The 17,987-nt window shown below is 43.1% G+C and overlaps 1 protein-coding gene across 7 annotated transcripts in view; it reads right to left on the reverse strand.

The window, feature by feature from the left end:
- LOC139045273 (protein phosphatase 1L-like) overlaps positions 1-17,987 on the reverse strand; it is a 231,728-nt gene that overhangs the window by 154,606 nt on the left and 59,135 nt on the right. Inside the window, exons 2-3 of one of the 7 annotated variants that reach the window (XM_070509632.1) lie at positions 9,464-9,547; positions 4,802-4,871 (exon numbers count right to left, since the gene is read on the reverse strand). The exons of 5 other annotated variants lie outside the window; for them this stretch is intronic. In XM_070509632.1, coding sequence (XP_070365733.1) covers positions 4,802-4,871; positions 9,464-9,547 — 154 coding nt within the window. The remainder of the gene's footprint in view (positions 1-4,801; positions 4,872-9,463; positions 9,548-17,987) is intronic. One more of the 7 variants, XM_070509634.1, reaches the window with a different exon arrangement.

Raw genomic sequence — 17,987 nt, forward strand, 5'->3', positions numbered from 1 at the left:
GCGGGCTGCCAATTTGATGCACTCTGGCGGTCGGCCGCCTTAGTGGGGGGGAGGCCTCCAGGGCTGAGCAGCGCGGCGGGCTGCCACTTTGATGCACTCTGGCGTCGGCCGCCTGAGTGTGGGGAGGGCCCCAGGGCTGAGCATCGCGGCGTGCCTCCACTTTGACACACTCTGGCCGTCGGCCAGCTGAGTGGGTGGGGAGGTCCCCCAGGACTGAGCAGCGCGGTGGGCTCCCACTGTGACACACTCTCGGCGACGGCCGCCTGATTTGGGGGGAGGGCCCCAGGGCTGAGCAGCGCGGCAGGCTGCCAAGTTTTCCTACTCTGGCGGTGGGCCGCCTGAGTGGGGGTGGGGCCCCCTGGGCTGAGCAGCGCGGCGGGCTGCCACTTTGACCCACTCTGGCAGTCGGCCGCCTGAGTGGGGGGGAGTGCCGCCAGGGCTGAGCAGCGTGGTGGTCTGCCACTTTGACCCACTCTGGCGGTCGGCCGCCTGAGTTGGGGAGAGGGCCCCAGTGCTGAGCAGCATGGCGGGCTGCCACTTTGACCCACTCTGGCGGTCGGCCGCCTGAGTGGGGTGAGGGACACCAAGGATGAGCAGCGCGGCGTGCTGCCACTTTGACCCAGACTGGTGATCAGCAACCTGAGTCAGGGTGGGGCACCCAGGGCTGAGCTGCGCGGCGGGCTGCCACTTTGACCCACACTGGCGGTCGGTCGCCTAAGCTGGGGATGGCGCCAGGGCTGAGAAGCACGGCGTGCTGCCACTTTGACGCACACTGGCGGTCGGCCGCATAAGCTGGGGGTGGCGCCAGGTCTGAGCAACGCGGCGGGCTGCCACTTTGACCCACTCTGGCGGTCGGGCGCCTGAGTGGGTGGTGATGGACCCCAGGACTGACCAGCGCGGCGGGCTGCACTTTGACGCACACTGGCGGTCGGCCGCCTGAGTGTGGATAGGGCCGCCAGGGCTGAGCAGCGTGGCGGGCTGCCACTTTGACCCACTCTGGGGGTCCGCCGCCTGAGTGGGTGGGGAGTGCCCCCAGGGCTGAGCAGCGCGGTGGGCTGCCACGTTGACCCACTCTGGCGGTTGGCCCTCTGAGTGGTGGTAGGGCCCCCAGGCCTGAGCAGCGCAGTGGTCTGCCACTTTGACCCACTCTGGCCGTCGGCCGCCTGAGTGGGGCTGTGGCCCCCAGGACTGAGCAGCGTGGCTGGCTGCCACTTTGACCCACTCTGGCGGTCGGCCGCCTGAGTGGGGGGAGGGCCCCAGGGCTGAGCAGCGCGGCGAGCTGCCAATTTTTCCTACTCTGGCGGTGGGCCGCCTGAGTGGGGGTGCGGCCCCCAGGGCTGAGCTGCGCGGCGGGCTGCCACTTTGACCCACTCTGGCGGGCGGCCGCCTGAGTGGGATAGAGGGCCCCCAGGGCTGAGCAGCGCGGCGGGCTGCCAATTTGATGCACTCTGGCGGTCGGCCGCCTTAGTGGGGGGGAGGACCACAGGGCTGAGCAGCGCGGCGGGCTGCCAGTTTTTCCCACTCTGACCATCGGCCGCCTGATAGGGGGTGAGGCCTCCAGGGCTGAGCAGCAGGGCGGGCTGCCACTTTGATGCACTCTGGCGTCGGCCGCCTGAGTGTGGGGAGGGCGCCAGGGCTGAGCAGCGCGGCGGGCTGCCACTTTGACCCACTCTGGGGGTCCGCCGCCTGAGTGGGTGGGGAGGGCCCCCAGGGCTGAGCAGCGCAGTGGGCTGCCACGTTGACCCACTCTGGCGGTCGGCCGCCTAAGCTGGGGGTGGCGCCAGGGCTGAGCAGCACGGCGTGCCGCCACTTTGACCCACACTGGCGGTCTGCCGCCTAAGCTGGGGGAGGCGCCAGGGCTGACAGCGCGGCGGGCTGCCACTTTGACCCACTCTGGCGGTTGGCCGCCTGAGTGGGGAGAGGGCCCCCAGGGCAGAGCAGCGCGGCGGGCTGCCAGTTTGAGCCACTCTGGTGGTCGGCCGCCTGAGTGGGGGTGGGGGGAGCCGCCAGGGCTCAGCAGCGCGGCGGGCTGCCACTTTGGCCAACTCTGGCGGTCGGCCACCTGAGTTGCGGCGGCCGCCAGGACTGAGCAGCCTGGCGCCCTGCCTCTTTGTAACACTCTGGCGGTGGGCCGCCTGAGTGGGTGGGGAGGACCCCCAGGGCTGAGCAGCGCGGCGGGCTGCCACTTTTTCCCACTCTGTCGGTGGGCCGCCTGAGTGGGGGTCGGGGCCCCCAGGTCTGAGCAGCGCGGCAGGCTGCCTCTATGAGCCACTGTGGCGGTCGGCCGCCAACTACGTTGGGCGCCCCCAGGGCTGAGCTGTGCGGCGGGCTGCTATTTTGACCCACTCTGGCCGTCCGTCGCCTGAGTGGGTGGGGAGGGCCCCCAGGGCTGAGCAGCGCGGTGGGCTGCCACGTTGACCCACTCTGGCGGTTGGCCCTCTGAGTGGTGGTAGGGCCCCCAGGGCTGAGCAGCGCAGTGGTCTGCCACTTTGACCCACTCTGGCGGTCGGCCGCCTGAGTGGGGCTGTGGCCCCCAGGACTTAGCAGCGCGGCGGGCTGCCAATTTTTCCTACTCTGGCGGTGGGCCGCCTGAGTGGGGGTGGGGCCCCCAGGGCTGAGCAGCGCGGCGGGCTCCCACTTTGACACACTCTGGACGTCGGCCAGCTGAGTGGGTGGGGAGGTCGCCCAGGGCTGAGCAGCGCGGTTGGCTCCCACTTTGACACACTGTGGGCGACGGCCGCCTGATTTGGGGGGAGGGCCACAGGGCTGAACAGCGCGGCAGGTTGCCAATTTTTCGTACTCTGGCGGTGGGCCACCTGAGTGGGGGTGGGGCCCCCAGGGCTGAGAAGCGCGGCGTGCTGCCACTTTGACCCACACTGGCGCTCTGCCGCCTAAGCTGGGGGTGGCGCCAGGGCTGAGTAGCACGGCGGGCTGCCACTTTGACCCACTCTGGCGGTCTGCCGCCTGAGTGGGGCTGCGGCGCCCAAGGCTGAGCAGCGTGGTGGTCTGCCACTTTGACCCACTCTGGCGGTCAGCTGCCTTAGTGTGGTTCGGGGCCCCCAGGGCTGACCAGCGCGGCGGGCTCCCACTTTGACACACTCTGGGCTACGGCCGCCTGATTAGGGGGTGGGGCCCCCAGGGCTGAGCAGCCTGGCGGGCTGCCACTTTGACCCACTCTGGCGGTCGGCCGCCTAAGTGGGTGAGGAGGGCCCCCAGGGCTGAGCAGCGCGGCGGGCTGCCACTTTGACCCACTCTGGCGGTCCAACGCCTGAGTGTGCGTGCGGCCCCCAGGGCTGAGCAGCGCGGCGGGCTGCCACTTTGACCCACTCTGGCCTTCGGCTGCCTGAGTGGGGGGAGGCCCCCAGGGCTGAGGAGCGCGGCGGGTTGCCACTTTGACCCACTCTGGCGGTCGGCCGCTTGAGTGGGGGTGGGGCCCCCAGGGCTGAGCAGCGCGGCGGGCTGCCACTTTTTCCCACTCTGGGGGTCTGCCGCCTGAGTGGGATAGAGGGCCCCCAGGGCTGAGCAGCGCGGTGGGCTCCCACTTTGACACACTCTGGGCGACGGACGCCTGATTTGGGGGGAGGGCCCCAGGACTGAGCAGCGTGGCGGGCTGCACTTTGACCCACACTGGCGGTCAGCCGCCAGAGTGAGGGCGAGGGCCCCCACAGCTGAGCAGCGCGGGTGGCTGCCACTTTGAGCCACTCTGGCGGTCGGCCGCCTGAGTGGGTGGGAAGGGCCCCCAGGGCTGAGTAGCGCGGCGGGCTGCCACTTTGACTCACTCTGGTGGTTCGCCGCCTGAGTGAGGGGGAGGGACCCAGTGCTGAGCAGCGTGGCGGCCTGCCACTTTGAGCCACTCTGGCGGTCGGCCGCCTGAGTGGGGGGGAGGGCCCCAGGGCTGAGCAGCGCGGCGGGCTCCCACTTTGACACACTCTGGCCGTCCCCTAGCTGAGTGGGTGGGGAGGGCCCCCAGGGCTGAGCAGCGCGCCGGGCTGCCACTTTCACCCACTCTGGCCGTCGACTGCCTGAGTGGGGGTTTGGCCCCAGGGCTGAGCAGCCCGGCGGGCTGCCACTTTTACCCAGTTTTCAGATTTCAGCTAGTGTTCAGATGGTGATTTCCTCTTCCACTAATCCAGTTTATTTCAGTGAATTCACCTTAGTGAGTTGCTTCCATTCTCCAAGACTAATATATTTCAAAACCAGTTTGCCTCAACCTAATGCATTACGTTTCCCCCAAATAAGAGATCCTACTCTTGATAATTTTTTTTGGTTTAATTTATGACAATCTTAAATAAATTCTAGTGAAGTAGCAGATATTATAGCCAAACCACTCTAATATCTTAAAACGGTATTTATGAAAATGCGCATTTTGTGGCATCAGTTTAAAGAGTGGAGATGGTGTGTGTGTGTATGTGTGTATATGTAAATTCATATATACTGTATGCATGCATATATGTATGTGTGTACGCATATTAAATACTATTTACTATTTTACAGTTTACACTGTTTAAATATATAGATGCACATATTGCCTCTATTGCTTTCTTCTTTCTACTATCTTCCAAAACCCAAACCCTTCTTTCTTCAGGGTTCAAGAAATCAAGACGTCGTTTGAAAAAGAAAATAAGGCTGATTTTTATTGAACATATATGGTGTGCCAAGTTGATTAACCGTTGGTAAACATTAGGATCACTGGATCGATTTTAGCTTTTCAGTTTCTCTTTTGAACAACTCTGTTTTCAAGGATCCATATTTCATGACTTTTATTCTTTGAGTCCTTCCAAAGAACAAAAATAGCCTTTACCTTTTTTCGTAGAATATAATTCATACTCCCTTGCGATTATCATTTTGGTCCATTGGATTCTGTAAAGAATCTAAAATGAATTATGAGATCATGATTTTATTTTCTCTGTATTTGCAACATTTTTCTAATTCATCATCTTAAGAATTCTTCCATCATTATCATGATTACTCGTCAGTTATTCCAACTAAGCTGAAAAAAGATAAGTAATAAGAAAACAAAAGAGTGGTGAAATCACTTAGGAGGAGGACACAAGAGTGGAATAAATTGTTATTTTTCTGTGTTTTTATTGTGTTATCCAACTATTGCATCATCTTTTAAGAAAGTGTTAGAAATACTAGGGGCAGCATCTCTGTAGTTTGCTTTCAGATCCACTCAATATGAGAATTAGAAGTTTTTATTTTCCAACCATGATGACAAAGAGAAGAAATTTCACATTCCATCGCCATAAGGTGAATACGATCAGAAGAATGAATGAATGTAAAGGAAAAGATTGCAGCACTTAGTCTCTAACGGTACGATGAAATTTTCATATTAATTAAATCAGACTATGTGTCTTCAGATGACGATATTTTAAATAAATTTTCTCAAACTTAAGAATTGATCCCTAAACAATGTATTTCCAAGAAAAAAAAATGGAAATACAGTATTCTCCTCCAGTTAGTCCTTCAAAGGAAAGTAATTCACGCAACAGTTTGAAATAAAAATCTGGACAGTCCCACATTGTTAAAAGATGAAAGTATTCTTTTATCTCCAGTGATGTTTATGGACAAAAACTTACTGATTAAAATAGTTTTACTATATTTAAAATGTATTAATATTTAATAAAGTTGATTTCAGTAAGTCTTTATGATTATATTTGTAAATTCCTTGTAGAATGACATAAAATTACATGAAGTTAAAATGTGCCCAGAGGGTAAACAGCAATAACTATTTGCCCTGTAATCTGAGGGTTAGATATCCCATCTCAATTCATTTTCACAAGAATTCTCAAGGAATCATTATCCCTTCACCTCCACTTTGAGTTAACTCGTCTAAGACGACAGCATAAGACAGCATTAAAGGCAAAATTTAAGCTCCAATTTCCTAATCTTGAATCACACATTGCTTCTCTTACACCGTGGTACTCGCTTCAAAGGAGAAAAAACACTTACCTATGTCCTCTGATAACTCCGAGGACCTCTTTCGAAAGAAGTCGGACAGAGATGATATTTAATATTCAAAGGAATAATGGAAATTGAAATCTGCATTTCTTTATCACTTTCACATTGTGGATATTTATTTACTGAACACTTTCCATAACCTTGTGATAATGTGTAGTATTCAGACAAGCAAAAGGAGAAGCCCATGTTATGCTTGTCCTCAAAATAATCTTCTTAGTTAGGACACTATAGCTTAATTTCCCGGAAAAGTTATAAGACTTTGTAGAGCAGTTCCCAGGAATGGTCCAGATTGAACCCTGTAGAATGTTAGGCAACAAGTAGATTCAAGTGCCTTAAAAATCATCTAGTGAAGCATCCGAGAATGTAATTCCCCTTATGGAGGAAAAATATTACATGGTACTATTAGATTTTGATGAATAGAAGATAGAAGGTAACCAGCTGGTTTAAATTATGTTGTAAATCTAGTAAACTAAAGGAATAAATATATTAGTACATTGCTTTCATATTATAGGTTTTGTGCAGATGTTTGCTGAATAAACTAATCACTAATTTAGAAAGAGATCACTGATCAGCAATGATGGTTAATTTTTTGTGACAACTCAACTGGACTAAGGGATGCCCAGGGAACTGGTAAAACGTTATTTGTGGGTGTGTCTATGAAGGTGTCTCTGGAAGATATTAGCATTTGAATCAGTAGGCTGAGTGAAAAAGATCATCCTCACCAATGTGGGTAGGCATCATTGTATACCTTGGGGGCCTGAAGAGAACAAAAAGGTAGCGGAGGGCAAATTTGTTCTCTGTTGAGGTGGGACATCTGTCTTCTGCTCTTGAATTTCAGCACCCCTGGTTTTTGAGCCTTTGGACTAGGATTGGGACTTACATCATTGCCTCTCCAGTTCCTCAGCTCTTCAAATTTGGACTAGAACTACACCACCAGTTTTCCTGGGCTTCCCATTTGCAGGCTACAGATCATGGAACTTCTCAGCCTCCATAATCACATGAGCCAATCCCTCATAATAAATCTCTTTCTGTACACCTCTATCTCTGTCTCTGCCTCTGTCTCTATCTCTATATCCTGCTGGTTCTGTTTCCCTGGAGAACCCTGCCTAACACAGCTAGCATTCCCTTTTACTTATGGAAATCTCAGACAAGAGATTAGTCATTTAATATTAATATACATTGTGCACATTACATATACAACTATCTATCTAAATATCTATTTTCAAACAAATTTTATTTGTAATTCTAAAAAGAACAGACTTTATAAAATGCTTATTCCTATTTTTAAAATATTTGCCTGGAGGAAGATACTATTAGTATTTTCATTGGTACGTTATTGTTATTATTTTAGTGTTCTTGAGTTTATCTGAAATTACAAAAAAAAGGGAAAGGTGTTTAGTAGTAGGTTGTCTGTGGTGGATTGATGAGTATGTTTAGAATACTTCTGAAGAATACAGATTGATAAAACCCACACTGTATGACTCTTTCTTTCAGGACATGAAAAGGCTATGCAAATTTTTAAAGGCTGTAGTGCAGAATATTTGATTGTTTAAGAAAATATCTTGTAAAACTCTGTATTTACTTTTTAAAATATATATATTTTACAAATCACATATATGGATATATATCAGAGTTAGCACTATCCTGATTCTAACGTGGTATACCTAGATCTTACTGTTCAAAGTCAAATGGCTTGTATCCATCTCTAAACCCATTTCTAGGTATTCTGAGCATTAATAGCATATTAATGATTAGGTAAACATACCAATGTAACTGCCATACTCTGTATCTGCCATTCTTTAAAGCTTTTCAAAATTTATCGATTTACCAAAGGAATATCTAGTTATAATGATGCTACTGATGATAATAGCTAGCATTTATTTTTTACAATATACTCAGCACTTTGTTATGTGCATAGTTTTCCAGTATAAGATTCACAGCATTATAGAAATGTTGATGAGGGTTTAGATTTCAGTATTAAATAGAGGGTCAGGGTAGGACCCAGTAATCCTAGTGAATTCTCAAGATAATATTCTAGGCGGAGAGAACAGGGTGGGAGCACAAGTCCTGAAGTAGATGTGTGCCTGGCTGCGTGGTGTGTTTGAGGAACAGAAAGGAAGTGCGAGTAATGAAAACAGAATCAATACAAAGAAGAGTGATGGCAGAAGAGATCAGATAGGCAATGGGGGCAAATCATCATGCACTTCAGTAGTAGGGCGAGGAAACATCCCACTTGTCCTGGCCAACTTATTTTTATGTCTACTCTTCTGTCATAATTGCTATAAGTCCTTCTTTCACTCTCTAATCTGGGTTGGATCATAAATTATGTGATCACTCTACTGATAAGCATTGCAGATATCTTGGCTTTTATGCTGAATATAGAGTAGCCATACAGAGTTTTAAGCAAAAGAGTGGTGTAATCTGATTTATGTTCTAAAAGATTCACTTTGGCAGCTGTGTTTTCAGGGTCTAAGCTCTTGGGCATTAGGAAGAACTCGTAGAAGGCTGTTATGGAAATCCAGGCGAGAGGTGATGGTGGCTCAGGCTAGAGCGGGAGAAGTAGAAATGGGAAGAAGTGGTTGGAGTTCAACATATTTTAAGGTAGAGCTGGCGTGATTTTATGATGGTTTAGATGTAGTGTTTTAAAAATAAATAAAGGATTCTAGGGTAAAACAAAGATTTTTTTTGGCCAGAGAAACTAAAAGGAAGAATTTTCCATCAACTGAAATAGTTAAGGCTGCAGATAGATAAGATTTTTGTGAGATCATCCTGAGTTTATACTTGGACATATTAAATTTAAGATCTCTAAGAGACAACCAGGTGGTGATGAATATACGTTTTAAGTACGAGAACCTAAGTATGGGAATTCACAAAAGAATTGTGGATTAGAGATACAAATTTGACAGCTGTGAGTACACAGGTAGTATTTAAGCCATGAGGATGAATGAGATCAGCAAGGACTAGGCTTAAGGCCTCTGCAAGTTTAAAAGCCCAAGAGAAGAGGATGCAGCCACAGAAACCGAGAAGCAACTCTAACGATAGGGGAGAAAATCCCACAGAGTATTCAGTCCTGAAAGGCAAGTGAAAAAAGTAGAAGAAGGAGAAAGGAGTTGTGTCAGATGCTTCTAATAAATCAAATAAAACCAGGATGCAAATAGATCACTAAATTTAAGAAGCTGTATATCATGAGTGACATTGATGAAATCAGATTCGTTGGAGTGATGAGAGGTCAAGAGCCTGATTGGATGGAATTAAGAGAGAAGGAGGGGAGAGAAGTTGGAGACCTGGAGTCCATTACCAGAAAAATAGAGCAGACCAATTAAAGAAAGAAAATCTTAATAGTAATAGTAATGCAGGTCGCAGTGAGGACGGTTCCAACCATTTACTCAGTCCCTTGGTTCTTTTTTCATTTCCACCGTTTGTTAGGTGTTTAACATTAAGTAAGACAATAACTTCTCTAAACCTAAATTTACAGTAAAACGTAGACACTATTATCACCCACCTCAGCGTGTTGATAGGGTTGGTGGTGTTCAATAGAGTGGTGTTCAATAGAGTTTATTAGAGTGAGGTCGTCTATTGAAAACGTCTAAAACATATAAATAATGAAAAGAAGTCATTGTTATTTCTGTTTTTCTTATCATTACTTATACTGCTACTACTGCCCCTGCTATTACTATTTTCTTCAATTACTGTTCAGTTTTTACTTAACAAGGAGTGGTAAGTAGTGCCCTGACCCTGCTTGCTCCTTACATTTTTGTACTTCTCTCATTCTTCCTCCTGTCACCACCCTGCCAACATCTCCTTCTCTGAGAACTGTAACAAGCATACAAAGAAAACAAAATTTTCTTGCTTAATTTTAGGAAGGCACTAGGTATTTTTATATTCTTCTTCAAAGTACATCCATATGGTAAAGAATTCTCTTTATTAATAATATTTCTCCTATTTTATATTACAAGTGCCTGCCAGGGTGAGGCTGAAGCAGAAAGACAGACATGAAGGAGGTGTGTGTGTTAGCTATGTCTCTGACGTTCCACATTCCCTGACTCAAGATCTGTTCATATGCCGCATGCTCTGCTGAAAATGTCCACCTCTTTCTTCTCTTCACTAATTATCACTTGCTTTACTCCAAGGTTCCACACTCAAATGCCTTCCAAACTAGAATTCAAATTGTCCCTAGCCCACATAAATATTTCAAGTGTACTGAACATCTAAACAATCTGTGTTTTTTAAAAAGGTGCTACAGTGAGTGTGGGAAAGAGAAACAGTCAAATCCTTTGTGGCCAATCTCCCCCCCCCCCCTCCTCTTTTCCAGGCCCTTCACAAGGCATGCTGACATTCCTGTCATTGGAATGGGTGAGAATGCTTAGAAATATGGTTCATTTTCACAAATTACAAATCTTACTATTTCATCTCACTTACATAAATTTTAATCAGAATTGTATATATTTATCATCATCTTTGGTGCTTCTACTGGACGGAATTCCTAGACTGTAAGATATATTTTCTTTATGATGAGATTCCAAGTAATAACATTCTATTTGGAATATAGTTAATATTTACATTTTTAACTAAGTTGAACCAAATTCTGTTTCATCGCAACTTTGATATAAATATTTCCTATATTTTGACATAATGACATAATTATTTATACATAGTTGTTATGCCTGTTACTGTGACTTCTATTCTTACTCTATGACAGCGTAAAATATTTCTCATCAATTGTTTTATCAATATGTAGGATGAGGAATTCGTCCTTAACTTATAGCCGTGAAAGAAGCCTCAGATTCTCTATATTAGTGAAACTTAATGAAGAAAGGATGATAATGTTGCTTAATTTTCACTATATACACTTCTTTGGTTACAAGTTCTGATAGTTGTTTCGATTGTTGCATATTGTTATGGAGCTACATGCAAATATGTATAAGAGAGTATTTTACATGGTAATGTGATGTTGAGTTCCAATATATGAAATATAAGATGTTTAAAAATCTCAATGTACTGGAAGATTGCTAAAGGTGAGAGATGTAACTATTGTCATACAAACAAGAACAAAACCAAAGGGCCCACTCCATTGTAATTTAATTGGAGATTGTAAAAGTGGATTTCACTAGTATCTGTGTCTGTGGCTCCTGTGAAGTGTTTACATTCCCCAAACAGTATAGAACACCAGCAGCAAATATAAGATGGCCATCTGGCCTAAATTGGAACAGGGATATTACTCTGCCATGTTCAATGGCAGTTTCCGTGAGATGTTCATGTTTCCTCCCGCTCTTTACCTCCAGCACCAAAGGAGATTGACCTTAAGGAGGATGGGACTAAAAAGTGTCACAAAATCAGGTTTTGCCTTTTATCTCCCAAATCACTATCGCCATTAAACTAGAGGGATGTTTTAAGTCTGCATTTGAGACTGGGAAAGATATGAAATGTAAATTGAATTTGAGATCAAAGTCTTAAATCAGACTTGACTTTTCATAAACAAAAGTGACGAGAGTCTGGAACATCTTATAGTGCCAGAAAGTATGGAAGAACTCACAAAACAACAAAATGAAGGAATATGTCAAAGGGACACAGGAGCTAACTGAAATAACAAATTGGCACAATTTGAACAACCACATAAATAATGCATTATTGGATTATAATCTAAAGTACAAAATAAATATCCATTGGTGCATAGTGATACAAATAAATGATTGAATAAATAAATTAGTGGGAGAGAATAGATAGATCCCCATTGGAGAGGAATCCAAATAATTTCTATAAATACTTCCTCCTCCAGGAAGGAGGGCATAACTCTCCGCTCCTTCAGTGTGGGCTGATTACAGTGACTTACTTCAAAGAGTACAGTACAGAAAAGGGGGAAAACAGTAACTTTACAGTATAGAAACCTAACCAACACTCTCTTAGTCAAGTGTTCAAGGTTAAGATCAATAGTCGTAAGACATACTTTTGATATGATATGAAGAGAATGGCAATTTACCTCTGTGGTTGGCCTCCCCAAAACCCATTACCCTATTACCTTAGTCAAAAAATGAGAATTATATCAGAAAAATTCTAGGAGATATTTTTCAAAATATCTGACCAGTATTACTCAAAGCTCTCAAGGATATTCTGTAAACTGTCACAGTCTGCAACTAAATGTGATGTGACTACAGCGATATGACAACTAAATGGATGGAATCTTGTAACAGAAAAAGGACATTAGAGAAAAACTAAGGGAATATGAATAAAGTGTGGACTTTGGTTAATTATATACCACTATTGGTTTATTAATTGTGACATATATACCATGCTAATGTAAGATATAAATAATAGGAAAACTAGATGTGGGGTGTATGTGAGTTCTCTACACCATGTTGACAAATTTTCTGTAAATCTACATCTATCCTAAAATTGTAATAAGTTTATTAAAAAATTCAGAAGAATAGGGTATGTTAAAAGAACACATTAGCCAACCTGAAAGAGCACCCGGTAAACAAAGCTGGGTCAATTTGAGGAATGAATAAATAATGCAGTATTGGATTATAACCAAAAATAGAAAATACATATTCATGAGTCCATACTAACATAAATAAATGATTAAATAAATAAATACATGAGGAGAAGCAGCAAATCTTCCTGACAGAAGAACCACATTAATATGTGGATACATCTCCTCTTTCAGGAGGTAGAAGTTAATCACCTTCTAGGCCCTGCTTGAGGGAGGGCTACACGTAGTGACTTGCTTCCAAAGAATATACCATAGAAAGGTCGATTAGTAATTTTTGCGTGGATGAACTTGGCAAACACTACCTTAACTAAGTGATGAAGGTTAAAATCCCCAATGAAATCTTGTTGATATCATGTAGCACCCAATATGATGTAATGAGAAGAGTACTGTGTGTTATTTTTTCCAAAAACCATATACTAGTCTAACCATAAAAAAAAAAAGAAAAAATCAGACAATCCCCAGTTGGGTACATTCTACATAATTGGTCAATGTTTCTAAACACTGTCAAAGTCACAGAAGATTAGGAAAGACTAAGAAACTTTCACAGACTGGGAAGATATTGAGAACTAACTATAATGTGGTACCCTACATTTGAATCTGGAACAAAAAGAGAAAATTAATGGGAAAACTAGTGACATCCAAATAAAGTCTAGAGTTAGTTAATACTAATGTACCGATGCCAGTTTCTTTGTTTTTGCAATTGTTCCATGGCACTGTAAGACGTTAACAGTGGAAGAAATTGAGTATGGAGTATTTGGGAACTCACTGAACTATCCTGCAACTTTTCTGTAATTCTTGAAGTATTCCAAAATAAAAAAAGCTTATTTATAAGGAAAGATATGTGACATTATTTTATAAATAGTATACGTGGTGCTACTAGTATCACTAGTTCTTGAGATGGTGTTCTACTGGAACAAAAATCTAAAACTTGTGGAATTAGCTTTGAAATGGAGTGGTGGGGAAAGCTCCCAAGGACACTATTGGTGAAAGCTGGAAGGACAGTGATCTTGCTATTGAATATAAGAGGAACGTGAAATAACATTTGCCAGTACTGTTGCTTGAGATGTTCTGGAAAATAGAAATGGTATCTAATTAACTCACAGATATGGCCTACAAGGTTTCCAGGAAGAATGCTGCAGCTACTAGCTGACTTCTCTGAGCTTCTTATGAAAAAGTACAAAGCTTTGAGAAGAGCCAAAATGAACTCTCAGTCTTCAGGTGGAATTTAAAGGAAAAATAAAAGAGCAGGACTGTGTTTGAAAATAAAACTTTCTCATTCCAAGTCTTTAAACAACAATAAGTTACCAAAGTAATAAAAGGCTTCAGGTAAAAGATTCAACTCAGTGGGACTTTAAATCCAGTAAAGTGGTCTCTGAGTCAAAAATGTCAACGGTGGATCTTGTAAGACCCTTTGCTAAGACCTCAGAAAGATTTATGGCCCTGTCTCACAGACCCATGCAGCTAGATGAAGAGCTTCTGAGCAGCAGAAGAGTGTTGTCCAATGGCAGCCTAAAACATGATGTAGGGTAGAGAAGGGCCTTCCTTAGAAAGAAATCTGGGCTTGTCTCACACTTCGTCTCATTGAATTGAATATAAATTGCAGAAAAGAAACTCACAAATTTTCAAAAGATTAATCCACTTGAACTGAAAGGGACAGAGAGAGTTTAAAACAAAGAGTGGTCTCTACGCCCTTAACTTCCCAGAACCGTGACCCAGACTGAGAAAGCTATGCAGCTGCAACTTTGGAATATTTCTAATGGCAAAGGGCAGAGCCAAGAACTTAGAGAGGGAAACGAAGAGCCATAGAAAACCATTCCCAGAGTGCGGCACTGAGCGCTAATCAAGCAACTGGCAATACACACCCAGAGATTTCAGAATCGCTACGAACTAATGATTTCTCTCTGCCTCCCATTCTCCTCCTTTTTGAATGAAAGTGCCCATTACCTTTTTCCTATATCTGTCATTTTATTTGGGTATATGGAGGGCACAAAACTTTTCATGTTACTTCATGTTTTTTTAGACCAATAGAAACCACATCTAAAAACAACCCCCACATCTGCATCTCCTGAAACAAATGAAAATACTCCAGATTTGAGTATGATGACTAATGAGATAAAGCTTTATGTCTTATAGGGTATTTTAAAGGTGAGTGTTATGTAAATAATTATGGATAGAGGGTAGACTATTGCAGATTAAAGAGAACTATAAATTCTTTGTCACTCCCCTCAGAAACCTGTAGTCTGTTTCTCTACCCCCTTGAATCTGAACTGTGTAACCAGAACTGTGAGTGTTTCATAGAACATAGCGGAAGTGACTCTGTGCTGGTTTCAGCCCTAATTTCTTAGAAGACTGTCAAGTTCTGTGTCCTCTCTCTTGATATCTATCCTGCTATGAAGTGGAAAAAAGCCCAGATAACCATGTGGAAGAAAATTTAAGCCTTAGTTGATAGTCCCGGCTGAGTTTCCAGCCAACAATCAGCCACGATGAATTACTGGATATCTTCTAGCCCCAATTAAGTTGTTTCACATAGATTAGAGATATGCTGTTCTGGCTGAACACTACTCAAATAAAAAAACTAAAAACTCAAGAGCAAAGAATTTGTTGTTTTAAAAAACTTCGCATTTAGGGTAGTTTGTATGCAGCAGTAATAATGAAAATACTAGGTCTCACGTCTTTCTCTTTCATGACAATGCCAGCAAACTTAATGTAGGTTAGAGTAAATTAGATTGAAAACATTATCTTTCTAGTAGCATTATTAAAATACATAACACGTGAATGACTGAAATAATTTCAGCATTCACTATATGTTGCACATAAATGTTTCCCCCTTTATTAAATTGAGGTTTTTTAGAACAAAATTATTTTCATTCATTTGATATTTATTTCAATGTAACAGTCTTCCAAGTTTACTCTACACTGGAATATAATGATTTTTGTATACTATATCCATATTGGTGCTTAAAAATGAAAATTTAGATTTACACATGATTATCATTAAATTATTGCGACAAAAATAACCTTGAGATAAAGCCTTACATAATGAATTTTAATTTTAAAGGGGTTATTGTTACTTGAACTAAACGGTATTCTCTGACAATTTACACAATTGCGTTTATTTGCCATTAATTTACTCTCATTACTGTCATAAGTTCTTTATTTTTACATATAGTATGCCATCTAGTGACAAAAAATTAAATATAGCAAACATACTCTTTTAAGTCATCTTGAAAAAAAACTGTACACTATGCACTTGCTTCATCTGGTACAGAAAATAAATTATGTCTTTGCTTTTTCTTTTTAAAATTATTTTCCACTTTGGAAAACCATTTAAAATGTCATCACCTTTAAGATACTCCATGTCATATACATCCAATATACCCACGTCTGTTAAAATCCAATTCCACTGTAAGGAAAATAAAGTGATGCTAAATTTACTCTGTCAAATAATAATATTTTTGTATTCCAATCTGGATAAAAGTCTTGTCATTTATATTTACTATTCTGTTTCTTTTATAAAATAGAGCTCATTAGCTTGTTTATTTACCAATTAAAAATATAGAATTCTCTCTATAGAAGTCTCTACAAACGCTCACAAAACAGATTTTTTTCAGATGAGTATATCCTTAATGTTAATACATACACTGGGTATTTGTGTTCCAAAAATAAAACATTTTTTCCATCTGTCTCATATATTGTCCACCTGAGCCATTTCAGAGATACAGGTATTGAGACTCAGAAAGAGTAAGTGACTTGTCTCTAATAATAAGTGGTATAACTAGTACTTGAAAAGAAGCATTCTCATGCAAAAATCAAAATTAAAATTCTACTTGGCTAAGAAAATCTCAAATATAGAACATAGTATATTATTTGACAGAGTTGGTGGCTAAGGTTTTTTTTCTTACAATTCTAAGTTCCTCCTTTATTTTTATAGGCAAATGCTTTACCATCTTTCAGATAAGGGGTACAAAATATGGATATTCCAATATGGATATCCCATAGCTATTTCCCCCAAATTACCCCTTGGCAAGGAGCTAGAAGATTAAGCAATTTAGAGCAGAATTTGTAAAACTGTTTTTTCAGTTACTTTAAGATTCTAACAAAATTTGTGGGAATTTTCTCCTAAAAAGAATCACTCTTGTAAAGCCCAGCAAAGTGATCATTAGGGATATTGCATGAGGGAGCCTTTCCCTTACGGATTGCCTCCGTTTATTTGCCACTAGCAAGCTTCTACAACATTTTTTCCCTTTTTTAACATTTTTGACAAGTTTTCTTTAAACGTGATCATGTTCCCCCCAAAAATATGTAGCAGCTGAGAATTCTGCTCTCTCTACATATTAATGTACCAAAGGAAATATCTTGAAATACACATATATATGTATATAGGTATATACAAATTAACATTGAACTCATCCTTTGTGTTCTTAAATATCTTAAAGAATTCATTAATTATATGCATGAATGGATTTTTTTGCAAGATAGTGAAGAATAGAAAATTACTTAGCTTTTGAATATAAAGCTTAGAAAAAAATTATTTCCTATATTCCTATTCTTTGCGTTTATCGTATCAAGAGCTAAGCTTTGAGGACCTGATCATAGACAGAGTTTAGCATAAGGGAATTCCCAACCAGACAGTGAAAGAAAAGAAGGAAACACCACCTGTCCTGGTCCCAGGATTTTATGGAAGTAAGCCACATATATAAAAGCAAGAATCTAGGCAGATGTCTTAATCTGACTTGTGCAAATTTCAAACCTGTAATAAAAGTATTTTATATGTCTTCAGACACTGGATATCTGAGATTTATGAAGGAGATACTCCACACAATGCTCTTCTCCCATGTCGGTGGGTTCCAGTAAAGAAAAGAGAGAGGATCAGCTTTGTTATCTGGGAAGAGGGATTAGCTGACACTCTTGAATATCTTTCATCTCCTTTCAGCATAGTGAGACCCAGAAATCTCCACGTGCTTTTTAGAGTCAATAGACGTAACCATACTGAGAGCCAAGAAGACCTCAATAAATGTGCTAGGGCTCAAAAGGTAAAAGTCACTGTTGAAATGGAGGCCGAAGGCAACCCAGGCAAGAATCCAAGTGCAGAACCTGGCAGACATTGAGAGATAAGGGCCAAGGGATGATGAGGCAGCAGCAAAGATTGCTAATAAGGACTACCAGCCTAAATTAATGTAAAAAGAGATGAGATCCAACATAAGGAAGCCGTAAACATGAGACACATCTACCAGCTGCACACCCAGGGATGGGATTGAGCCAAACCCTCTTTGGAGTACACCAGCCCAGGAGAACCTAGAGGCCACCTTATGCATCTGAAGATTCTCTATTTTCTTCATTGCCACATTCTCTTTCTATCTTAACAGTCTGAAGATTCTCTGTTTTCTTCATTGCCACATTCTCTTTCTATCTTAACAGCCTTTTTCAACTCTTCCACTCCATGAACACAGGACCAGGTAAAGGGAACACATAGGAAAAACACCGAAATTTCCTTGCATTTTCCAAGCAGAGATTGTGTATAAAACATTAAAATAAATCC

The sequence above is a fragment of the Equus asinus genome, chromosome 5, assembly GCF_041296235.1.
Source record: "Equus asinus isolate D_3611 breed Donkey chromosome 5, EquAss-T2T_v2, whole genome shotgun sequence".
Classification (NCBI taxonomy): Eukaryota; Metazoa; Chordata; class Mammalia; order Perissodactyla; family Equidae; genus Equus; species Equus asinus.